At 38.3% G+C, this 26,931-nt stretch overlaps 1 protein-coding gene across 1 annotated transcript in view; it reads left to right on the forward strand.

Moving 5' to 3' along the window:
* Positions 1-26,931, forward strand: part of LOC121959979 (transcription factor 4-like) — a 263,772-nt gene that overhangs the window by 205,775 nt on the left and 31,066 nt on the right. The window contains exons 9-15 of the mRNA XM_042509549.1: positions 10,123-10,228; positions 12,334-12,482; positions 13,353-13,500; positions 20,450-20,520; positions 20,632-20,710; positions 24,551-24,633; positions 26,046-26,255. Coding sequence (XP_042365483.1) covers positions 10,123-10,228; positions 12,334-12,482; positions 13,353-13,500; positions 20,450-20,520; positions 20,632-20,710; positions 24,551-24,633; positions 26,046-26,255 — 846 coding nt within the window. The remainder of the gene's footprint in view (positions 1-10,122; positions 10,229-12,333; positions 12,483-13,352; positions 13,501-20,449; positions 20,521-20,631; positions 20,711-24,550; positions 24,634-26,045; positions 26,256-26,931) is intronic.

Raw genomic sequence — 26,931 nt, forward strand, 5'->3', positions numbered from 1 at the left:
AAGCAGCAACTTTTTTGGAAGCTTGAATGAAAGAACGTTTGATAAATGACTCATTTATTATTAGAAATTGATTTGTATTGTGTATATATACTTTTCTGTTTGTGTCCTGTATTGTTTCTGCTTCCTGCGGTGTTTGGCTGTTTGTGTGAAGGTGAATAAAGACGAGACGAAAGTGAAAGCAGCGTGTTAGAAATGAGAGGGACGCAGAGGAGGAGGGAGAGGGAAACACAGAGAGGAGAAATTGGACAGGCACAGGTGCAGCCGACTGTGTGTGTGTGTGTGTGTGTGTGTGTGTGTGTGTATTTTTTGGTGTATGTGTGTGTATTTTGGTGTGTGTGTGTGTGTGTGTGTGTGTGTGTGTCTGTCAAGAGGTTTCGTGACTGCTCCTTTGAGTGTTCGCATTCCAGCACATCTGCTTTGGATGAAGCGTGGTAAACTCTGTGTGTGTGTGTTTGTGTGTGTGTGTCTGTGTCTGTGTGTTTGTGAGAGAGAGAGAGAAGAGAAAACAAGACGGGAACGGCACTTTATTGAGAAAAATACTGATTTTTTTTCCTGTTCCGTTTTGTGTCTGGCTCTCTGTCTGTGCGAGTGTATTTATGGAGTTATATGAATGACAAAACTAAAAAGCAGAAGAATTGTGTGTGTTAATATTTCAAGAAGCGCTTGGCGTTCCTTTCTTTTCCAAATTTGCTCATTAGGTCAGTTACTTTGTACGCCGTGTGTACATGTGATCCTATTTGGATCAGACTGCTTCCATTGAAAGATTTTAAAACTTTAACATTTTTACTCTACCCCGTGTTGCCTTGAATTAGCATTGGAATCTCTTACATGCTTCCATCATGGACAAAAAATCCCCAAAATTGGGAAAATTCTTGATGAAATGAAGTTAAAGGGGGCCATGTTTAAACTATGTCAAAAAATCTGTGAACAAGCTCTCACACAGCTCATGCAGATTAATTCAAGTCTCATAAATTCAGTCCGATGCTCAGTATTTATGAAACGGCAGCCTCTCCTGTCTTTATCCGCTCTCTTCAAAGCCAAACTCCATTGACAAAAGTTGTAATTTTACCTCACTGAACACAGGAGCTGCTGATCTACTTCTGCCTCAGTCAGCTAGTTTGTTTGTGTTATTTTGTGACTTGTGTGTTTTAAATAATTAGTTCAGAGTCACTAAAGTCACACAAATAAACAAACTTAGACCAGCGGTAGACCAGCAGCTCCAGTGTTCAGTGAGGTATAATTTCTGTTTTTGTCAATGGAGTCTGGCCTTGAAGAGCGCCAAAGACTGAGTTTCACTTTATGTTAAGTTCCTCTTTGGAAAGAGCTGTCTGTTTGGGAAATACTGAGCATCCGTCTGGATAACTGCGACTTGGATTATACAGCAAAAGTTGAGTGAGTTTATAAACAAAAAGATTTTTTTTTTTTAAATTTGCTGTTGTTAAACATGGACCCCTATAACTTCAATTTATTAAGAATTTTCTCAGTGTTTTGAATTCTACTTTGGCATGAGCCGTGCAAGAAAAATAAAATTTTCTTCAATAATTCAACATAACATGGTGAGTAAATGACATACTAATGATCATTTGGGTTTGTTTCAGTGTTCCTTTAAAAAATAAAATATGCAAACTTCTTGTTCAACCACAAAAATAACAAAATTTCATCCACTTAGGATATTGTTTAATTTATGTATAAAACATGAAATATTTTTAGGCTCATCTTGACTACAGAATATGTGTCTGTGGAGGGTCAAACAGAGTGAGGAAGAAGAAGAGGAGTCTTCCTCTTTCTGTCAGAGCAGAGGAGGAGGAGGAGGAGGAGGAGGAGGAGGAGGAGGAGAGGCAGAGAGGTTGAACAGATGCTCCCCACATTTGGAGACAATAACGGAGAGAAGAAGCATCAAACACTAAACAAAGACAAAAAGCCTCCTTTTTCTTCCTTTTTTCACCCTCTGTCCATTTTTCTCTCTTTTGTTTCCGTTTACTGTCTTTTTTATCCACTTCCAACTTTCAGCATTTCACTTTGTTCCATTTATTATTTTTCCATTCTTCTTCATGTTTCTCTCAAACAGAACCCTGCAGGGCCCGGCAGCATTTCCATCACTGTCAACAAGTTAAAACACTGCAGAGAGAATAAAGTTTCTTCTTTTCTCTCCTTTTTTTAATGTTCTGTTGACTCTAAAACATTATATGCTCTCTTCATCTTAGTCTGTTAATTAACCATTTAAAACTTGGGCAAAATGGCTTGATTTATGTCAGAAACATGGGGAGAAAGCAATGCAACTTGAGAAGAAATGACTCAGAAATTAGCAAAAAACTTTGTAATTTCTAATTTATTTCTTTAGATGGGACACTGTACATTAATCCAGATTTAAACAAATGTTTAAATGTCTTTTTTTATTGTTTAAGAGCAAAAAAGAACCCACTTTTTTCTGGACCACAAATACAAAATACAGACTTATAAACCATTTAAAACAAACCACACAACAAAGTGACAAAAAACACAAAGGGGGAGAAATTTACAGCAAGAAAATGAATAAAAAATTAACAAGCATATTATGGTTAGTCTAGTCTAGAGCTCGTTTTTATCTGTAGTCCCTTGTCTGAGGTTAACAAGCATGCTAAAATAATTTAAAAAATACAGTATTAGGATACAATATGTACAGTGATTAAAACAAACAATATTAACATTAACAAAAAAGGCACACAATATAGTTAAAGATGTATAAGATAAAAATATACAACACAATTTGGCAATAAGAGCGGATTAAATCCAAATAGCAGAAACTAAAAAAACTAAAACAACAAAAAATGGGAAAGTTTTTTTTTGTTTTTTTTTAAATAAACAGTTAGAAAAAAAATATTGAAAATATGATAATTCTCTAAAAATTATTTTAAAAATAGTTATCTGGAAATTTTTGCCTAGCTTTTTTAAAAACAATTTCCAGAATCTACTTTCTTGCAATTTGTGCGACATTTCTTGCCAAGTTGCTTATTTGCATTTTCCCATGTTTTCAACGGAAATCATACCAATTTGCTCAGGTTGTAAGGATTGAAATACTTGTGAAAGGGCTCTGAATCGAGCACAAGAATTAGTCTCTACTTTCTCTTAGTTGCTGATTTTTAATGTTTTGTGAACGTGTTGTAAATGTTACCTCAGAGTTTTTGCTCGTAGGGTTTTTTAAAACTATATTACGTTTTTCTACCTTTTTTCTCAAGATACTTTTTTTTTGCAAAATAAATCGAGCGTAGAGCACAAAAACATTTGCAGGTGTTGGATCAGATTAGAAACTTAATTGTATTTGGAGCTGTGCGTACTCCTAACTTTGTTTCTGTGATTAAAGTTCAGCTGCTGTTCGGGCTGTTTGTACCTGTGCTTCAGGTCACTGAGTTGCACAGCTGGTTGCTCTGAATACACTGTGTGTGTGTGTGTGTGTGTGTGTGTGTGTGTGTGTGTGTGTGTGTGTGTGTGTGTGTGTGTGTGTTTCGTTGGCTCCATGAGGAATCAGTTTTCAGTGGAATGTGTCTTTATATTCTCTTCGTGTTGCCGGGGGCGACGCGGAGCGAAGCTTTGATGCAATCTGTGATGTTTTCTCCCGGTCCGTTAAACGTCACGACACGGCGGGAGGTTACACAACCTCTTCGACTTGGTTCTATCAGATGATGGTTTTACACAACAGGCTGAACTGGTTTCCATTAGGAGGATCTGTCGTCGTTCTGGAAAACAACAGGTTCAACTTGTTTGTGTTGTGGCTGCAGGCGAGAGGATGGTTCTACTGGTTTCTATCAAGCTTGTCTTGTAATACAATAAGTCTCTGGTTTGACTTGTTTCTGTCGTACAGGACTGGTTCCACTGGTTTTACTGCATTTCTATCACGGCACAGAGAACTGGTTTCACTGGTTTTAATCATGTTTGATCACATTTGGTAATGAGAACCAGGTTCTACTGTGTTTCCGTGACACAATGACTGTTTTCTCAAACTGGTTCCACTGGTTTTTACTGCGCTTCCATCATTGCACGGAGAACTGGTTTCACTGGTTTTTATTATGTTTGATCACATTTGTTAATGAGAACCAGTGTGTCTGTTGTGACACCATAACTGTTCTGTTGAACTGGTTCAACTGGTTCTTATTTCTATCATTGCGCAGAGAACTGGTTTGACTGGTTTCAGTCATGTTTCTATTGTCCCACAGAGAAATGAAACAACAAAAACCAGTAAAAGCACTGGTGTAGAATCTGTTATAAAGTAGAAAACAACAGATACTGCTCATGTCCAGTATGATAGAGAACATTTCCACTAGTTTCTATTTTTCTATGATAATATAATAATGCAGAGATGGGTCATTTAAATTCTTTTGTGTTTTTACCATCATACTGAAAACTGCTGACTTTAATGATAAATCCAGTTCCTCTCACAGAACCAGTTTAATCCGTTTCTGTTGTGTTACAGATCATAATTTTGCAACTGTTTTTTTCTACTTTGTGTCCTCTGTGGACGGCCGAGACACGTTGCGTCCCATCACATCTACTCAGTACAGTTGTAGATTTGGCTGAATCCAACACGTTTCATTGGTGCAGAACTGCTTTCCAGAGGTTGTTCCACTTTTTTTTTTTTTTTTTTTTTTTTTATCACTACATAGCAAACTGGTTTAATGTGGCTCCTAAACTGTATACGGAGGTTAGGTTTAGGCAAAGAAACATGGCGAGGATGTGCATTAAAGTAACACAAAGTTTACTCAAAGTTTGGACACGCATCGCCAGCCTCCTCACTGTTCAGGACTTCTTTGTTTACTCCTGTTGGCGTTTTGGTCACATGATCGCAGCCTTTCAAAATACACGAGATATGCACGAATTTGAGTTGGGTCCGTTTTTCGTAGGAAAACGTACGACTGTTGGTGAGAATAGCCTGTTGTTCTGTTGTTGCACTGAAAACCTGTTTGACTGATTTCTGTTGTGTCTCTGTTTTGGTCCAATTTTGCACAATTTGTCATTGTCGTTTCTAATCTGACTCTATTGTGGTTTTACTGGTTGTTATGTAAGTGCATGGATATGACTTCCCGCACATGATTTGACTGGATTCTGGTCTGTTTCTATTGAAGTAGAAATCCCAATACTTTCACATTTCACATTTTTTTCTGATATCTGATATGCTGATATATAAAAACTCATTCATCTGATAACTGATAGCGATATATTCATTTTTCCCCACCTAATTTTATTGATCATCAAGTCTCTTTTTAGTGGATTTAACATCATATTATGCAAACGCTTGTTGTGATGAGACATAAAATGCAATGATTTTTAATGTATTTAACATTCATTCATTGTGCAAAATATGAAAAATATGCAAAAGGAGTTGATGTTTTGCACATTTTCACTTTGTCTATGAAAAAATATATTTCTGGTTTTTATTATTGGCAGAAATCAGCATATTGGCCGAATCTGATTCATTTTAAAGCCAATGTCTGCCGATGACATTTTGATATTATCATGCATTCCTATTCAGACCACACTACAATGATTACACTCATGCAATAAGCATTTGTCAGAAGTAAGTGAACAAAGTTTTCGGATATGTTTTGGAAAATAGCTGCTTGTGAAGGTTATTGATCGGACATCGCTGTTTTTTATTGTGGTTGTCAGTATTTCTGTCTGGTTTGTGGTTTGCCGGTTGTCAGCGAAGTAACAACACAGTCAAGGGTGTCTGTGATTGGCTCGAGGTTCGTCGGCTAACTGTGGGAATACTGATACTGCCGAGTGTGTGTGTGTGTGTGTGTGTGTGTGTGTGTGTGTGTGTGTGTGTGTGTGTGTGTGTGTGTGTAGACTGCAGGAAGTGAGGTTGTTATTGTGTCTCCCTACATTCCTCAGATTTGAACACACTCTGCACCTGTTCCTGTCCATCTATAACACACACACACACACACGCTTACATAAACATACACAAACACACATACAGACACACAAATCGTGGCATTTCATCACCAGTCGAGCGATGTATTCAATGGGAAAATATGTGTGAGCGACATGAGAAATAAATCTAAATATTTTCAACAGGATCAACACAAGCATGTGTGTGCGTGTGTGTGTGTGTTTGTGTGTGTGTGAATTTTCTTGTTCGGGCTTTTGGGTCAATAAATGTGGTTTTATCATCAGAGCGCAAACTCAGCTCTCAGAGGGGAAGAGGAGGAGGAGGAGGAGGAAGTTGGAGGGGATTTTAGTTTGGCTCTAATGGCATCTACAGACTCTGTGCTGTGTGTGTGTGTGTGTGTGTGTGTGTGTGCGTGTGTGTGTGCATGTGCATGTCTGTGTGTGTGCATGTCTGTGTGTGTGCATGTCTGTGTGTGTGTCTCATTCTTGTAAACTCAACATCCCAATAAAACCTTCAGGGAATTTTGGCATAAATGTTCAAATGGTCTCAAGGATGAGCCGATTCGATTTTGGTGGTCAAAGGTCAAGGTCACATTTACCCTGCAGCCGTCTCAGTTTTGGGAACACAATAACTGAAGATGGTCTTAAAGTATTTTCCTCAAATTTGGCACAAATGTCCACTTGGACTCAAGAATGAATTGATAAGAATTTGATGGTCAATGGTCAAAGGTTAAGGTGAGCTCATAAAATATGTTTTGGGTCATACCTACAGAACATTGAGTGCCTACCTTGAAACTGTGATTTCGTCTGTGTGTGAAGCATCTGTGTTTTCACAGACATGGATGTAAACTGTCAGCACACTTAGACTTGAGCGCAAAAGCATACAACCGCCTGGTGTTTCGTCTAGTTGTTTTTTTTAAGTGATTTCTTTCGGGCCTTTTTGACAAACAAAATTTTTAAAAACAATAATTTGCATATATGTAAATCTTTTTGCATCATATTTAATATGTTAGGCTTTTATGGTAATTAATCGATCACAAGAATATATTTTTTAAAGAAACAAATACATACATTTTTATTGCAGTTGTTGCAGGAACCTTTTTACCACCTTTTAAGTGCATTGTGGTGGGCAAAATAAAAGTTTCTGCTCTTTTTCATGCAAAGATGGACTTTATAATTACCTCAGAAGACATTGTTAGACAAGCCACCCATCCTCTGAATGCCCAGGGTCTCTAGTTTGTGTTAGTTTGTTAGTTTTAATGAGGCTGGGATTGTCCCAGAGGTCACAGGAGGTCATTTTATACAGTGAGGTCAAGATTGCATGCAGCAGTTTTTTTAGGGAAACGTTAATGTGGATGACATGGAGGACGCAGAACGTTGTGTAGCAAATGTGATACAAATGTGTTATCTAGGGATAAGTTTGTCAGTCTGAAAGTTTGTGTGGGTGGGTGGGCGAGTGTTTTCTGACCTCAGTCCTTCATTCCCACAGTTCCCAGTGTTCCTTGCTCCCGACATGCACTGATTGTTGTGGTATTTGTTGCTGTGTCTGCATCTTTCTGTGAGCCGTGGCTTTTCAGGGAGCAAACACAGTCGACACAAGGCTACGCACTGGAACACATGGAGTGACTGAACTTGGTGAAAATTGTCAAATCCATGTCATATCAGGCTGGATGAAAACGAACACAGGGTGAAAAAAAGTGAGCAGCTTCGCAAAAAATGTCCCGCAAACTGCAAAAATTTACGAAAAGATCACAAGGAAATGATTGGAAAATTAGCTGGGGAGGAATATTAAATTTTAAAAAAAGTTGAAAAGTAAGAAAAATTTATAAATTCTCTTGATTATATATTTAAATTTATTTTACAGAAAAAAATGCAAAAAAAATTTAAGCACATTTCCTTTTTTTTAACTTTGTCATATTATTTTCAGATTTTTTTTTCCAAACTCTTTCTAATCCCTGGCTTATTTTTGGCCATTTCTTGTTAAGTTACTTGTTGCCCTCCTACTGTGTTTTTAAAAGATATCAAGCAAATGTGCTCTAATCAAAGGGTTAAAGGGACAATTCACCTCAAAATCAAAAATACATTTTTTTTCTCTTACTTTAAGTGCTGTACATCAGTCTCCATTATTTTGTTGCAGAGTATTGGAGATATCGTCTGCCTTCTCTCCAATATAATAGAAAACTAGGTGGCGCTTGGCTCGAGGTGCTCAAATCGCCAAAAAAACAAAAGCCTCTCGTCCATGAGTAGATGCACGCTTCCCTCTACACAGTGATACGGTTGGTGAGTGTAGTTTGGTAGAAAGAAAATGCACGAAACACCTGTGCACAACTGGCTACTTTCTGCAGGAAAAGGTAGTTTGTGAGTTTGAAAGTTGCAGAGATTACTTCGTAGATTCTCTTCATGGTCACGCTGTTTCCTAAAGATCTTTCACCTTTAAGGATACAACATAGTAGCGCAAAGGAAATGAAATTTTCCCCCTCAGAAGTAAAAGCTGAGAGCTTTAGCAGAGAAACAAGTTTTAGTGATCTGAAAGAAAGGTCAGTTTTTTTGTTTGACAGAAACAGTTTGAGGCTGTTTTCTGTTTTTAATCATTTCTCTCAGGGAGTGTGGGAAGTGCGATGATGTTTTTTTATAATGCCCCCAAGTGTTTTTTTTTCTTTCTTCCATCTCTTTCTTTTATTTCTTCTGTCTGCGTTTTATCATCAGATTTTCTTTTACCACATCTGCGTTCCATCCGTATGCAAATACTCTAAAGTTAACAAAGCAGCCCATGTCTGTTTTTTTCGGGGATCGAGGTAGATTAGGTGTAGCTGTGGTGGAGCCGCGCTTTCATTTTGATGTGAGTCAGTGGGGGAGACAGAGAGAGAGAAGAGCGCTTTCAACAGCTGTTCCAGGGTTTGCGTCATGCGGCGAGAGCTCGCGTCATGGCTGAGTGTTCGCACGCTATGCACACACACACACACAGACACACACAGACACACACACACACACACACACACACACACACACAGAGGCATGCTGTGGGGACCCCCAGTCGAAGGCATGACCAAACACAGGCATTGTGTTCTCATGCAGCCGCTGTGCTGCTGAGGAAGAGCGTCACCTGTTTGGAGTGATGACAGGCTGCTGGTTCTGCTTGCAGTCTCACGTTTAACTGCATGTTTGCTGCACGACTGCTGCGCTGCTGCTGCTCCTCTGAGAGGAGGCTCACAACATCACTGCTTTGTTCCTGTGTTAGGCAGCAAACTAGTCTCAATGAGAGGAGGAATAATAGGAAATTTGTTAGGAAATATTGATGTTGTTATCATGGCAATGTTGTTTGTTTTAATGTTGTGGATTAATAGAGCTCGGGTGCACAGTGAACTTATTTCTACAGAATTAAGGGGGAAAAGTAATTTTGTAATTTATGTACTTTATATGTTATTTTATGAAAGATGATGATTTAAAAAAATAAGCTTAGATAATTCATCGATTTTTTTTCATGTAAATGTATATAGTATAATATACATAAAAAACTTTTTAAGCTTATTTCTTAAGTGTACTTTTTTTTGGAAAAATATCTGGAAATTAAAAAAATGTATAAAATAATTTTATAAGAGACTAAAAATGTTATTTAAAAACTGTGAAATAAAATAATGTCAAGCTTTCTTTGCATAACTTAAAAATGATTTTTTTTAAAAATAGATGTAATGATATAGTACATTGGAGAAGTTTCATTTTCTTTTTTAAAAATCTGCTAAATTTTAAACAGACAATACAACATCACATAAAAAGTTTAAGCTTAGAGTGAAAGTTAAAAAAATGTGCTCATTTACAAAATGCTACATAATATGAGTAAAGTGCTTTTGTTTTTTACAAGATGAAAGTAAATGTACACAACATAATGTTTTAAACTCAACTTTAAAATAAACCTTTTTCTCTTTCTTTAAATGAGTGTGTATTATGGGAAAAAAAGGATTTTGGAGGAAGTTAGACAAGTTCCCAAAGCAGCTTTATTTCCTCCAGTCTGAAAATGAAAATAAAGACCAACGATCGCTCATGAAGTGGCGTTTTAATCCTCTCAGGTGTCGTAAAGGTTGATGTTGATGTCTCAGTTGAGGAGGTGAGTGTCAGTCATCCGTTACAGCCTTCAGGACAGACGTCGGTCTAAGCTGCTTTCCTGCCGAGCTTAAGTTGTGTTTGTCTGTGAGCTTTTGATGAGTTGTATTTCGATCAGACTTCTGAATGACGACGTGTGTTTCTGTGTTTGCGTTGCAGGTGTACGCTCCGTCTGCCAGTACAGCAGACTACAACAGGGACTCACCGGGTTATCCCTCCTCCAAACCTCCCAGCGCTGGCTTCCCAAGCTCATTCTTCATGCCAGGTACACACACACACACACACACACACACACACACACACACACACACACAGATCTCTCCCTTTCCTCAGCTCAGTGTTGATTCTGGATCACAGATGATGTGAAAGATGTTCTTATTCCAAAATCCTTAAAAGCTTTAGATCCTACATTTTTTTTGTTATTAGAACAGCGATCCAGAGAACGTACTCACCTTTTGGCAGAAACAACAGTAAAGACAACAAGTTATTGCTTGCAAACTTTGAGGCTGATGTAACCTGTGTGTTTAAGCACCGAACGGTAAGGTGTGACATTGTGCAGAGTGAGGCTTTCAGTGGAGCTCGTGGCTGCATTGCCATGATGAGAATAAAACATGTGTCTGATAGCATTCGTTGACAGGAGATGAAGTCAGGAGAGTTAATTTTGTGCATCAGCTTGAGATGGTCGACCAGCTTGTTTGCACAGTTTAAAGTATGTTTTGCATCATTTTTAATGGTTTAGCTGGTCATAGCAGCTGGTGATGGTCACTCTAGCTGGTTTATCCATTGAAATTCCTGTAAAACTGAAACCAAATCAATGTGCTTGAGCATGAAGAAATAACAGTGTCATAAGGGGGAAGTGTGAAAAGCAGAGGGCACAAATCAGTTAAGTCCACTATTACGGGATATGCATACAGATACATGTGTGCAGCTTGATAGGCCGGTCACACCAGCATCAAATACCAGCAAGAACTCAGTCAGGACCATCTAAAACCATCTTTGACCAGCTAAAACCAAATAAAACCAAATAAAACCACAAGCATAAGATGATTTTTAGCTGTTTTTTTTCAGTAGGGATGTGTCTGTACAATCATACTTGCACATACTGCAAAATTAAAGAAAAAAAAGGGACTAGCATTGAAGAAGACATCAGCTGGAACATTCATATTTACACCCTGATGCGGTCATAGTTGCATAGTTGATGTGCAGGTTTATTGTAATGCTTGTCATTCTTTGCTTTAAGTTGTGCGGACTTTGCAAAACCAAAGATGTTTCCTAACATTAAAATAACAGTCAGAGTTGAGATCTTTCCTCCTCTTGTAGCTTTTGCATTTTATATACCTGTTTTTTGTGATTTTGCCATGCCCAGTGAACACAGTTAGGCAGTGAGAGAAACTTTAAATTGGTATTTGTTCACAGTTTGATTTGATCTGATTCACCTGTGAGAGTTTAACTGAACCAGAAGAACTGCTTCTATGTTTACCTGCAGTTTGATAAACCTTCAGCACTGATACTGTACACAAAGAGTCCTGTCCTGTTTAATGGACACCTGCCGGCCAATCAAATGAGTGATTTCTTTGAATTTGCACAAGTTTAAGGGAATACTTCATTTGCAAAATTACCATTTATATATCAAGTACTCGTTACCTTGGATTAGTGAAGAAAACTTTCTTCTGGCATGTTTATATTGAACGAAGAATCCAAAAAGGCAAAAATTCTTCATGAATTGAGATCATAGACCATCACAAAAGTGTTTTATATTTTAAAAAAATGCGAAAATGCATGTTTTTACCATGGGGGCATGCCAGAAAAGCAACGTTTTCTTTACAAATTCAACGTAACACAGGGTGAGAAATTGAAGAAAAAAGGTCATTTTGGAAGTGAAGTATTCCTTTAATGTTTGTGCATGTATTTTCAGACTAGCCTTGTTTTGATGACATAAATTTGACCGCTGGGGAATGTTTCTAATCCGTGTCTGTTGACGACAAAAGATAAATGCCCAGACTGATTTAAATGCTATATTTTCCCCCAGACTGTCTCTTTTCTATCCTCCCCTGCTGGTCTTTGATGAAAGTCCACACAGACGTTGTTAAAGGTACAAATAGTCCAAGAAATCAGGTTTGTTGAGTAACCGGGTTATTCTTAAACCTGAAGCAAGAAACCAGGTGTCCCATTTACATGGATGTTTTCTGAAATCAGGTTACTGCAAAAAGTGGGTCAGATTTTTAAACTGCATGTAGACGCTGTGAGTGAGTCACAGGAAGGTTTGACAGCTGAGAGACACCTCAGTATGTTTTTATCTTGTTGTCTGCAAAAAAACTGGCCTTTAACCAGCATACTTCGCATGTATCTCTGTCCCTGTCTTTCTGTCAGACGGTCACCACAGCGGCGACCCCTGGAGCAGCAGTAGTAGCAGTATGAGCCAGCAGGGTTACCACGGCAGCATGCTGGGGGGCGGAAACTCATCCCACGGCCCCGCCCAGAGCTCCTCCTACTGCGGGATTCACCCTCACGACAGATTGGTGAGCCGAGCTGTCAATCACAGTGTGTACGAACATTGGGTTTATACAGGTGGCAACACAGGTGATATTTTCCTTTTAGGAAGTTATTCTAGGTATTTAATGCAATTTACAAACACACAATTTGGCAAATTCAATGACTTTCCATAATATTCCAAACCATATCTGAAGCTTTTTCATATTGTAAACTTTGTTGGGTTTTTTTTTTTCGTTATTGTTTTAAAGAAAAAACTGCTATGATAGGAACCATACAATAAATTAAAGTTTAAATTAATTAAAGTTTAAAGTACATTTTTTATGTTAGAGAGTCAAATGTCTGCCCCAAAAATGATTAATAAACAAAGAAACAGATTACTATAGCCAGTGTAAGTCATAAGTACATTATGTCTTTTTTGAGGGAGACATGAATTCTCTTTAACCTCCTTTGTATGTTTTTGTCATAAGTATTTTTCAGCTAAAGTTATTTTTATTTTTATGCACAGTTACTGTATTTAAACTGTAAAAACTAATCTTGTAATGTAAGGATGGTAACAGGTGTAGAATTTAGTAACTAGTTAAAAGCCATACCCCTAAAGTCGTAGATATATAAGCGATGAACAGGTGTTTAAACTTTCAGTAGTCGATAATATATCAAATGACACATGGTAACATTTATAAAGCGTTAACAAAACTAAAAAATCTGTCAAAAACTATATAAAACTAAACTAAATGTGTCAAAGGCCATTAGATGGTATTTCTTTCAAACCACAAAGATTTCTGTTTCTACAACGAAAACGTTTCACGTTTATCATCACTGTCCTTTATTTTTAGTCTCTCGTGTTTTGCAATAGTTTGTCCTTCTCTTGTTAAAGTTTCATGTCTGTCTCTCTGCAGAGTTACCCGTCGCACTCGTCTGCAGATATCAGCTCCAGCCTTCCTCCGATGTCCAGCTTCCACCGAGGGGGAGGGAGCGGGGGAGGGGGCAATCACTACAGCACCGCCTCTTGCACCGCCTCCACCAACGGCACAGACAGCATCATGGGTAAGACGCCTTTTGTCTGTTTATGTCCTGAAGCAGCGAGTCCCAAGAAATGGTGCAGTTGCTTTTTAAAACTGAGTTAAATGATAAAATGCTTCTTTTGGATAATAGTAAAGGTTTAGCCGTGTTGTTTAGCCAACTCACAGACGCTGTGGATGAAGCCGCCACTTTGGTTCATACTCAAATATCTCAACAACTATCAGATGGTTTAACATGGAATTTTATTCACACATTCTTGGTCCCCAGAGGATGAATCCTACCAACTTTGGTGCAATTCTGAATTTTTCTTCTAGTGCTACCATGAAGATTTATTTGTCTTCATGAAGTATCTCTTCACCTATCGATGATTAGTACACACATTCATGTTCCACTCAGGATGAACCGTAATCACTTTGGAGAACCTCTTAAACTTCTTTCTAATTGTCTGTTTTTGTGTTATGATCAAAAATATGCAAAAAAGTCATTTTCCTAAATGCAGAGTCCTGCACAGGTCTGATTTTTTAAGATCAACTCCCTAACCAGAGCGTGCAATACTGCATCCGCTCCGCCTCCCACAAATATGACAAATCAGTCGACACAAGGTCCTCGGCCGGACCCAAAACCGCAAATCCTAAATTATCCATGTGCTGTTCAAATAATTTTAAGTGATCAGTTTCTGGACATTTCATACACGTGAAGCCACGATATATTTTTAAAACCAAGGAAATTTTAGAAATACATGTTAAAATGTTAATATTTTTTGCTTATTTTCATAATATTGAGCAGCGCATTTCCACAGCTAACCTGCCTGTTAGCAACGCACCTGACTGAAGCGGCTCTCGTATTTCAGCGGGTGCAGAAGTCAGAGCCGACAATCAAAATCAGCAGTCTTATTAAAACGTTAAAAAACAGTATCTTATTTTAATATGTCCATTATCCAGTATCTGCGATCTGAACCGCATGTTCTCTTTTTCGCTGAACGCTGGAATAAAATTATGACAAAATACCTCTTGAGAATCACCTTTTTTGCAGGTCATCCTCCATGTTTTTAGCATTTTAACAGACTAAACTAAAACAGTTAGCGAGATAAACATTTTTCCCGCTAAACATCAGCATGTAAGCATTGTGAGCATGCAAGCATGGTGACATCTGGTCACATGTTCGTGTGAAGGCGTATTTTGCTTGTCTGAATGCCTTTAAACATTTTATTTGTGGATGTGTGTCAGAGCTGTAGACTTCAGACTCGAGTCAGACTTCAGTGACAGACTTGACACTTGACTCGGGTTTGACTGCGGACGTGGACTTTGAGACTGCACTTGACACTTGACTCCCTGAAGACTTGACTCTTCCCAAAGACTTTCAAATGCTTCCAAATCTTTCATTATTACCACAAACCATCTGCAGCACCTTTTACTCTTAGACACGATTAATTAACTGTAAAAGTTACTGATCGTTTTTTGATGTTTTCATCTTGGATTGATGACTTGGATGCATTCACTGTGTTTGTGTTTTGACTTTTAAAAAATCCACAGAGGAGCTACTTGCAGTCGCTACTTCAAAGACACCATAACAGGTTCTTTGTAGTCAGAGGGCCGCATTTTATTTACGGCCACATTAACAGTGATAACCGTCCCCGCTGTGATTAGACTCAGATGATTCAAAGCACTTAAAATCTGAACTTAAGTGTCAGGGGAGAGGGCAGCAGTCAGGAAATGAAGATAACTGAATTGAGAAATACACTCCGTTTTGGCTCAGCCTTGACATCACTGACACACACACACACACACACATACACAGCATACCATATGGACCCCTTGCTTTGAGTCCCATAGAACAAATAGGACAGCAATAAGAAACAGATTGAAAGTTTGTTTTCATGGGAAGACATCTCCAACATTCCACACAGATAACGCACACACTCCCACACACACACACACACACACACACACACACACACGCACGCACACAAACCCGAGCAGAGGAGCGTAAACACAACACGAAGCTAATAAAAAACATGCTGCTGTTGTTTAAACTTAAACGTATGATACACGTGTGCACACGGTGTTTACAGCCGTTTCTCTGCATCGCTCTGCACGAGTAAACAAGTGTGTGAGTTCTCTTTACGGAGAGCAGCAGCTGTGGTCACGAAGGATTCATGTCAGTTATAACTGATTTTAAATAACAAGCACTTACACATTTCTCTATCAACAAAACTACAGTATTTTCAGCTCTCAGTGTGGTGCAACAGGTGGCACAGCTTTGAGGCGACCGAATGGACGCAGACCTGCCTGATAGCTCCACAGTGTCGGCCGTGTCCATATTGTGGTGAAAAAAAAGTGAAGTAAACAAACGGAAGTGGAGTCGAACCAGGAGGGGAAGAAAAACTTTCAATGTAGAGCTGTAAAAATTAGTTGATTAAGTGATTAGTCAATCTTCAGAAAATTCATCTGCAACAAGTTTGATAAATGCTTATTGGTTTAAGCCAATTTTCAAGGAAAAATGTCAACTTTTATTTCATAAAAGTTTAGCTGAGGAGTGCTGCTGTTCATGTGTGGGTTTGAAAAACAGGTGTTTTTCAGATGTAAGGACAAAAACTACCAAAAAGTTAAGATAGGTTAGGCTTGTTGCTTCTTTTGTTAATAAGTCAAAACCAAATATTTTCAAGGCACACTGTATTGCAAAAGTTAAAAAGCCTCATATAAATGGGCTTGACACCTACATGTTTCAACTGATGAAGACTGTAAGTAGGCGTCAAGCCCATTTATATGAGGCTTTTTAACTTTTGCAAAACAGTGTGCCTTGAAAATATTTGGTTTTTACGAATTGATGAAAGAAATAACAGGCCTCTCCCTCCTTTTATGGTCAAGAATGCCAAACTGTTTATGCCTCCGAAGGCCTGACGTTTTCGGGTTGTCCTTTCTTTTATCTGTACAGTACTTGTGAACATTATATCTTAAGAATGCATTAATGGAATTTTGGCAACTTTGGCAAAAACATCCTCTTTGACTCAAGATAAACTGATTAGATTTTGATAGTCAAAGGTCACTGTGACTTCACAAAAGATGTTTTTGGCAATAACTCAAGAATTCATACGCCAATTACAACAGAATATATATATTTAACAATAAAGTTGTGAAATGGTGCCATTTTATATCCAAAACGTCATAGTTCTACCTCAATATGACATAGTAATGTTTTGCAGAAACACTTTTATAGACACCATAACTTAGGCCATATTCTGACGTGTGATGATTATGAACTGTAGTGTATATTGCTGCAAATTATTGAACAGAACAGACTGAGAGTGAGAGGGGACGACATGAAGCAAAGGGACACATGTCAGACTTACCGCTGCAAGGAATTTGGGTTTTAGACAAAACTAGACATTTGAAGTTACTTTGGACTCCTGGAATATGTCTTTGTCACTTGTTTTTTACCAAACAATAAGTTAATTTAGAAAATCATCAGCAGATTAATTCACGATGAAAATATTTGCTGCTGTACTTCAGTTGGTATTTTGATAATAGTTTAACACAGATGACATGAATCCAAACTGACCACAGCTGCTGTTTTTTGTTGAAGAAACAAACTGCAAATGTCACTTTTTAGTCCACGGGATGTGTTTTGTTCTCAAAAACAGATTTAATACCCTTTGAAGTCCAGCGGCTCGCAGCTTAGTCATGCATCCTAATGAACAACATTGGTAGGAAGTTGGTGAGGGATCACACATGTCACACATGTCTTGTCCTGGTCATGTCCTCGTCACTGCGCCTGCGTCCTCTAGTTCACAAGATTTGGAAAATGTAGCGTATTTACACTGGAAATGTGACAGATTTGAGTATACTCAAAAAATCAGCATGCAGGTTTAAAAAAAAAAGTTATTATTGTGCTGTTAATGGTCCCACAATGCATTGCTCACAGGAAAGCAAGGATCTATTAGCAGCTGCGAAACAACTGTGCATGGTAATAAGACCAAAAAGAAGAGACAGGCATAAGATCTTCATTTCCTGTTAGCACAAAAGGTTGATGTACACTGACTCCTTGTATATTAAATACAGAGTACATGTTGAACAGTGTATATATTTCATATGTAACATGGAATTGGAGCATGGCAACGAAACAGCGGGGCAGATGTTTCTAAATATTTTAAAACCTGGAGCAAATGAGTGTGTAAATAAATAAATATATAAAAAACACTTTCATAAAAAACTAAAAAAAAATTGATTGAATAACTTTATGGATTTACATAAAAGGTAGAAAAAATCTCTTTGAAGTTGTGATGGTCACAAACAACAACAAAAAAAAAATCTAAAAAAATCTGTTTCATCTTCTCAATGCTCTCATCCATAAGCTCTCATTTATGAAAAAGATTTTCTCCGGCACATGTTAGAAATTATGCGTCAAGTCAGGATACGTGTGTGTGCGTGTGTGTGTGTGTGTGTGTGTGTGTGTGTGTGTGTGTGTGTAACAGTAATCCCTTGGATGGTTTACTCGGCCAGTGGTATGGCGTGAGTGAGACATGAAGCTTTAACCCCAAAACATATGCTGCTTCCTGTCTCTCTCTCTCTCTTTCTCTCTCTCTCTCTCTCTCTTTCTCTTCCTCTCTTTCCTCTCTTTCTCTCTCTCTCTCTAACAGCTTAAAGAAGTCCAGTCCTGCCAATTTCTGTAATGGATTCATTTGCCATGAAAGGATGTGTTTTTTGCTGTTCTGTGTCTGCGCGGCGTGCACGTGTCTAACTTGTGTGTGCGAGCGTAAACTTTCCATCTGGGATCTGCTATCAGGAGAGATGAGCTGTGAGCATGTCAGAGTCTCTGCCTCAGTGTGTGTGTGTGTGTGTGTGTGTGTGTGTGTGTGTGTGTGTGTGTGTGTGTGTGTGTGTGTGTGTGTGTGGGCGCTCATCTGGTCCTCTGAGGTCACTTCCTTCCTCTCTGGCCTCAGTGCTCTTCAAGTGTGTGAAACAGATTTAGTTGTATTGAAGTCGAGCATTTGCACACAAACACGTCAGTCAGCTAAAACGGGACTAAATGTAGATGTCGAACATAAGTTTGCATTGAATTCTCTTTCTGATTCTTGTCACATTATTCGATAAGTACCACCATTTGTAACTACGCAGCAAAGTCAACTTATTTCAGTGGAAATGCAAATATGCACGGACCAAGCTGCTCTCATGCTTTATTCATATGTTTACCTACAAAAAGTAGTGCTCTAGATTAGGAACATAACTCAAGTAATCACAAGCTAGTAATTAATATATAATCCACATTATTGTGAAGGCTGCGATCAAATGTAAAATGTGCTGATGGGAATAAAAACCATGTAGTATAAAGAGCTAAAGTCAAGTCGATATTATTTATAAAAACAAATTCATGTAAAGTCCATGTAAAGATGCAGGTTTGGGTGCTGGATGGGTCAAACTAACACAGGACTTTATCCTAATAGACCAGAGTTTGTGTCCGGTGTGAAACCAAGTGAACTCAGTTATATTATTGTCACATCGTCATGGTGCATTAAGTTTATGTAATTTAGTAAACCTAACTTTACTCTCAGTAGGTGACTTAATGTTAAGTATGTCACGTTACAACGCATAACCATGACTATTTCTTCTAAACCTAACCTACGTAACTTTACGTATGTAACGTGATGACACCCAACCATGATTCTTTTCCGAAATCCAATCTATGTAACTTTACTTTCCTAAAATCAACTGTGTAACTTTACTGGCCTAAACTATCCTTTGTAACTTCACGTTGAGCATGTAACTTAACATTAAGGCGAAGGACTTTACCCCAGGAGACTGGTGTTTGTGTCCCAAATAAACTTAGAGTTATTTTAAGGTACATCATCAAGATTTCACAGTATTTTAGGTATTTAATATGACAATGCCCAACCTTGATTGTTTCCCTAAATTTAACCCACGTAATTTAACTTGAACTATGTAGCATGACGACACCCAACCGTGATTCACTAAACCTGCCCTACGTTACTTTACTTTACAAATCTCAACCTTATATTTTTACCTGCCTAAACCCAACATACAAAACTTTACTTTTAGTACGTAACATGATGACGCCCAACCATGATTATTTTCCTAAATCAAACATAATCAATACAATACAAGTAGTAAAGCACAGATTCAAACTTGCTCCTGCAATTTCTTCGCAAAAAAATGACCTAAAAGATCTTTTTAAAAATGTTTTATTGTGAAATATGATGATAAAAACAGGGACAAAAAAACAGATTATATTAAATAAGCTGGAGACAATAAAAATAAAAATTAAAAAAAGTAGACAAGGTTAACAATTAAGAAAACAATAAAAAGGACAAACAAAGTATACAGTTATTTTTATTTACTATTCTAGGTGTCTAGAGTCATTTTTTTGTTGTAGCTCTACTTTGTTAAATATCACACGCTCTGTTGTATATGTATTTTTGTTAGATATCATGCAAAACACTGAGTGAGAATAGGTTGCGTTGATCCGTGTGGAGCTGAAAGTGAAACAGAGCGATCACATGGTGCTCAACTTTGGTGAACTTTGACACGAGAATTTGTTACACTCTGAAACCACCTGGACAGAGTTGACCTTTTAGGACGCGATCATATTAGCTGTGTCAAACCATAAAATTTTTATAAGCGTGCTCTGCCAAAGAAGACCACTCCACACAAGAGATGCATCATGGCGCACTGCAGCACAACAGCTTCATTTCCTGCAGTATAATATAAAAGAATAAAAAAGAAACCAGACACAACTGCCACACACAGAGTGTATGTGTGGACAAAAAATACAAATTCATTCATGAAAGTAGCAGAATTAGATTTCCAGGTGGATCAGTATTAATGAAAATGTGTTGCAAAGTGTGGAACGGGTGAATCGATGGGGAGTGAAATAGCCAGAAAAAATTAAAATATGTAGTTACCAACATCCTCATTTACAAGAATACGTCCCTCTTTTCCCCCGTGTGTGTGTGTCGCAGCTAACCGAGCGCAGAGCTCAGCAGCCAGCGGCTCTCAGACAGGAGACGCCTTAGGGAAAGCACTCGCATCCGTAAGTGAAACGCACACGAACACACACATGTGACATCCTGGTGTTGTTCAATCTGATTCTCTGACTATTTTCTTTTTTGTTTTTGTTTTTTTTTTTGCTTATTTTTTCCAGATCTACTCTCCAGATCACACGAACAACAGCTTCTCGTCCAATCCCTCCACCCCTGTCGGCTCCCCGCCCTCCCTCACAGGTAGCACACGACACGCCTCCTCCTCCTCCTCCTCCTCCAACTCCTCCTCCCTCCTCCTCCTCCTCCTCCTCCTCCTCCTCCCTCCTCCAACTCCTCCTCCTCTTCCTCTTCCTCCTCCTATAGTTGATCCATGCTCCAATCACAACACACCGGCTACAGCGTCACTGAATCAACACGCTCAGATGGAAAAAGCAGAGCAGACTTGGACGACTCAAAACGCAATACTGAGGACTTGGAACTTGACTTGAGACATGACCTGGGCTTGTTTCAAATGACTTTAGACTCGACTTGACCTTGTTTCAAATGAATTGTGACTTGGACTTGTTTGAAATGAGTTTTGACTTGACTTGAACTTATTCAAATGAGTTGAGACTGGACTTGAAGTTGCAACAAATGACTCGGACATGAGACTCGACAAGAGTTTGTTTTAATTGACTTGAGATTTGACTTGACTTGTTTTGACTTGACACACGACTTGAAGTTTAACAATGACTTGACACTTGACTAGAACTTGTATTAAATGACTTAAGTCTTGACATTAATTGAATTGAGACATGACGCAACTTGAGACTCAACTTGAACTTGTTCCAAAAGACTTGAGACTCGATATGAGCTTGTTTTAAAACTTTAGACTTTAGATTCAACTTGAACTTTTTTCAAACAACTTGTGACTTGAACTTGTTTTAGATTTCTTTAATATTGACTGAACTTGTTTCGAATGACTTGAGACTCTAATTGAACTTGTTTCCAGGACTTGTGACTTGACTTAACGTTTTTTAAATAACTTGAGACTTCACTTGGACATGTTTCAAATGACTCAAGAGCTCAATCTGTTGTTTTTTTTTTTTGAGACTCAACTGTAACTTGTTTAACATAACTTGAGATAAACTTGGACTTGTTTTGAATGACTTGAGACATGAAAAAAATGCCTTTAATGCAGCTCTGGTACAAAATAATGAAAAAAAAAGTTATTTAAATGAATTTAAATCAACACATTTAACTGAAAATAAACATTTATTCAATGATTTTAAGGATTTTTTTTACCCTTTAAGTGCGAGGATTTGATGTAAAATTAGACCATAAAAACACATTAATTTTTGCTGCGTCTCCTCTTCACACCCCTCCTCCTCCTCCTCCTCCTCCTCCTCCTCCTCTTCTCCTTTCCTTTCCACCAATTACTCCTCCTCGCGGCTGATGCTGTAAACTCTCTCTGCTCCTTAAAGTGAAAAATGACTTTTCCTAATAATAGTTGTGTCGAATTTGGCTCTAATTGTCGCTGCTACACACACCGTTTGATATTTCTGTGCCGCGCCTTGTGACTGATAGCTTTAATTACGAGCACCACTTCGACAAATCGTTCACAAACCTACCGGCTCTGCAAACACCAGCCCCCTCCCCTCTTCCTCCTCCTCCTCCTCCTCCTCCTCGTCATTATAGCCGCCTCGGATATTGCCTGCTAAACCATAATTGGTGTTTATCATTGTGTCAGAGTTACCGCACTTTTTACAAATTAGAAATGAAGCCTATTAGAGCAAACTACATGCAAATTGATATCCGAGGCTAATTCTGCGAGGGTGTTTTACAGTGTTGGACTTGGAATAATTTACCCCGCCGTTTAATACATATATTTGTATTTGCACATGAATGTACCCAGGTGATTATTCATTAATTAGCATATGGAAATGAGCATGTAATATGAATAAAGGAGAGGGGAGAGAAAAGACCCGGAGACAAAATGAGTAGACAATTTGGAAAAAAAGGGAGAAACACAAGCTAATGAGATGAGATCAGAGTTACAAAGGAGAGATCAGCGGTGAGGGCAGAGAGGACGTGAGAGGAGGGAAAAGGAGAGGAGATGGAGGAATGAGAAAAAGAGAGAAGAGTAAAAAAAAAAAGAGGCAAGAATAGGGAAGAAACGCAAGTACGTGTGTTTTCAAGGGCTAAGAAAGAGGAAAGGTGAGAGACATGAAAGACGAGGAGAAAAGACAAATATATGAGAAATTATGGGGAAATAATAAGAAAAAATGAGGAGAAAAAAGGAGAAAATAGAAAATGGTATAAAGGAGAAAAAGACATTAACATGAACTCTTTCTTGTGAACTTTCAACTGAAAAAAAGGCATTTCTCAACACCAAATTCTCCCAAAATAGCCGAAAATATTTTTTTTATATATATATATATATATATTTAAATAAACTTTTATCTCCAAAACTAATCACGTAACTACTTTTGTTGGATAATATCTAAGGGCTGCACTATAATGGCCAAAATGATAATAACGATTATTTTGATCAATATTGGGATCAAGATTATACATCCAATTTTTTATTGATTTCAGGACAAAACAATTCACACTTTCATATTTAAATCTACAGAGAACTGCTTTTACTTCTGTGATGTGCTACATTTCTGCCAATGTTCTTTTTTTTGCATTAAAATAAAATGTAAAATAATATTTTTCTTCACCTATTTTTGGTGCATCTGATGGAAGCAAAATATATATGTAAAAAACTGTGCCAAAGCGTTATTAAAATCATGTTATTGTCTCCTTAAGGTCATTTTATGTCACTGACATCGTTGTAGAAATAAAATAAAATAAAAAAAATAATAATAATTCAAGTACACCCTTTAAAAGAACAGTGAACTTTTAATTTGACCAGAAATTACTGCAAAATGTGTCTCAGCAAAGTTTTTCCTGCATGTTCAGCTTTGGCACTGCGAAAAAAAAAAAAGGGTAGATCTTAAAAAAAATTGGGAAAAAACACTGCTTTTGGCTAAAATGTTGTTGACACACTCTTAAGTTAAATCTCAAACATTGGTCTAAATTTGATCCACACCAAGTTTGGAAAAGAGATAAAAAAAAGAGAGAATAAGAAAGGAACATAAAAAAGAAGTAACCACTGGCCTCCATGCTGCTTTCTACTGTTTATTAAACCTGTTAGCCCAACAGGATGTTAAACGTGACACACCAAAAAAACAGCAACACACACACACACAGAAAGGTGTCTGCTGCAGAGCCGTGTACACAGCTCTGGTCCATTAGCAATGGGAAATGAGTGTATCATCTATTTTAAGTGGGTTTTCTGGTGTTTAAACGTTCCTGCATACATGCATTAATGTTGGAAAAGAAGCATACATTTGTGTTGATATGGTTGAACTCAGTACTTTAAAGCTCATCTCACATCTGAAAACACTGTTGAAAGGCCTTCGTATACCAGCCCGTCACCGCTCAGAGCCTCATGTTAATGTCAATTCTCACAAGTCTGTCGCTCCTCCGTCTACCAGCTAATGAGACCTGTCGATTCAGAAACAACCCTTCAGAGCGACGGCGAAACACAAAAGCAGAAAAGAACAGAGACACAAAGCTTGTTTATTCTGCAGAGGGCCCATGCTAATCAACCACTTGTACCTTTTCAAAGACAAAAGCCTGATATTAGCATTTCTGCTATGAGATATGAGTTGGTTTGTTTTTGTCTTTTCTTCATCATCTCTCTGTGTATTATGTCCGAGCACCACGAGTGGATACGATGAAACACTCGTGGCGTGTAAAGATGTTTTGTCTGCCGTTTGGCGCCACATCGAGTGGTTTCTTTCTGCAATTTATGAAAGGAGAGGAGGTTTTGGCTCCGATCCACACACAGACAGGCATCCATTTTTTGGTGCACACTTACACACCGTGCAGGGTCGCAGGGGGCTGGAGCTTATCCCAGCATGCACTGGGTGAGAGGCAGGTTACACCCTGGAGCAACTGGCAGTCTGTCACAGAACATGCTTTAAATCTCACATCCTCTTGATCCCCATCTCCTCTCTTAATGATGTCTCCTTGTCTCCTCTCTCCTAGCTGCCAGCTCAGCTGTCTGGTCGAGGAACGGTGGACAGGGAGCATCATCGCCAAACTATGAGGCGGCTCCATTGCACTCTCTGGTACGCGCGCACACACATACACACACACACACACACACATACACACACACACACACACACACACACACACACACACACACACAAACGTACTGACTTGACGCATAACACAACACTGTACATGCCTAGTATGTATTTATGTTTAGAAATGCCAATAACCTCCACTGTATTCGGGTGGAGTTTTCTCTGCAAAGCTCAGCTGATTTAGCTACTTTACTTTTGGTTTCTCTTTTTTACTGAAAAACAGTAAAACACAGACACAAATAGTGAAGGGAATCGATTAGAATTTATTGATACCAGTTCCAGTATTGATTTCTGCTTATTAGTTTTATTTTCCTTTTATGCCCATCCCATTCTCGTGAATGAATATTTCAAGAACAAAGGGATTTTTTTCCAGTTTGGTAAAAATCAACCTGTTGAACTCAAGGATGAAATGGTAAGATTTTGGTGGTCATAGGTCAAAGGTAAAGTCACCTTGACCTTGCATCTGTTTCATTCTTGTGAACTTGACATCTCAAGAACAAATTGAGAGAATCTCATTGTCTTTGGCACAAACGTCCACTTGGACTCAACGATGAATAGATTTTTGGTGGTCAAAGGTCAAGGTCATTGTGAACTTTTCTGTCTTATTCTTGTAAAGGAGACATTTCAAGAACATCTTGAATGAATGTTTTCCAAATTTGGTAAAGACATACACTTGGATTCAATGATTAACTAATTAGATTTTGGTGGTAGCAGGTCAAAGGTCAAGGTCAGCTTGACCTCGACTGTCTCATCCTTGTGAATGTGATATCTCAAGAAAGCCAACAGAGATTTTTTTTTAATTTGGCACTAACATCCTCTTGAACTTAAGGATGGAGTGAAAAGATTTGGTTGTCTTGGTTCAAAGGTTAAGGTTACCTTGACCTTGCATCTGTCTCATTCTTGTAAATGCGATATCTCAAGAGCAACTGGGGGGAATTTCTTCAGATGTGACACAATCATTCACTTGGACTCAATGATGAAGTGATTAAAATTTGGTGTTCAAAGCTCAAGGTCATTGTGACCTTGCATCCGTCTCATTCTCATGAACTGCGATATCTGAAGAAGGCCTCAAGGGAGTTTCCTCAAATTTGCCACAAACATCCACTTGGACTCAACAATGAACTCGTTTGAATTTGGCAATTGAAGGTCAAAGGTCAAGGTCACTTAGGTTATTAAATGCAAGTAAAGACCCGGAAGCCATAATCTGTTGGCCTGTTTTTGGTCTTGAGATTTGAATAAGTTGCAGCGATTAGGATGTCCTGGAGTTTTTTCTATTTCACTCAAACTACCCGTCAGAAAAAATGCTGAGTCAGAGCTGCTTCAGTTTACGGACTTAGGAGAGAAAACTTCAGCAGGTTTCTCAGATCTTTCCGTGTCTCTTCACTCTGCAGCAAAGTCGCATCGAGGACCGTCTGGAGCGTTTGGACGATGCCATCCACGTATTGCGGAGCCACGCGGTGGGGCCGTCGACGGGTATGACAAGCGGGCACGGTGACATGCACAACCTCATCGGGGCCGCACATACGCACAATGGCGCTATGGGCGCTCTGAGCAGCGGGTACGGGACGGGACTGCTGTCGGCCAACAGACACTCCCTCATGGTAAGACCGAGAGCATGTTTTTATTCTGTAATGAGCGTAAGAGTGATGACATGTCCTTTTAATCCCATAATGTTTGTGACAGAACCCAGCAACTACATTATTTTAGTGAAAATTAAACGCTGAAGTCACAACTCATATAACAATCCAGCTTTCTGTCAAAATAATGCCAGTATTTTTTTGCATATCCTACTTGTTTTAATCTAGATAGATGTGCCGGTATAAAAAATGGTTTAAACTGCCTAAAAGAAGCACACCCTCTGAATAAAGGATTCAAAAAGTAATGAATTCTTGATACAGTAATGCGTCTTTGTTGCTGTGGAGCTTCACAAGGACAAATGTTGTGGGAAAAGTGATTGAATAATTTACAAAATGAAATCAAGGCCAGTTACACTGACACAAGTTTAATAACCATGCCTTTGTTGCTTTACAAGATAACTCGTCTTGGGAAAAAAAAAACATGTTCATCATCTAAAAGTCAGACTTTCTTGAATTTTTAGCAGTGGATTTAAACTGACAATGAGACATGAGTTGTGGTGAGTCAGTGAAAACAACAGTTCTACTTTTTATTCGTCTTTGGCATTTTTAAATAGATCACAGTAAAGAAATGTACACGCATAGTCAAACAAAAGTTTACCTACTTTGTTAATAAAGCGAAATGAGGAGCATTAAAGAGGAT

Source organism: Plectropomus leopardus, chromosome 20, assembly GCF_008729295.1.
Source record: "Plectropomus leopardus isolate mb chromosome 20, YSFRI_Pleo_2.0, whole genome shotgun sequence".
Taxonomy (NCBI): domain Eukaryota; kingdom Metazoa; phylum Chordata; class Actinopteri; order Perciformes; family Serranidae; genus Plectropomus; species Plectropomus leopardus.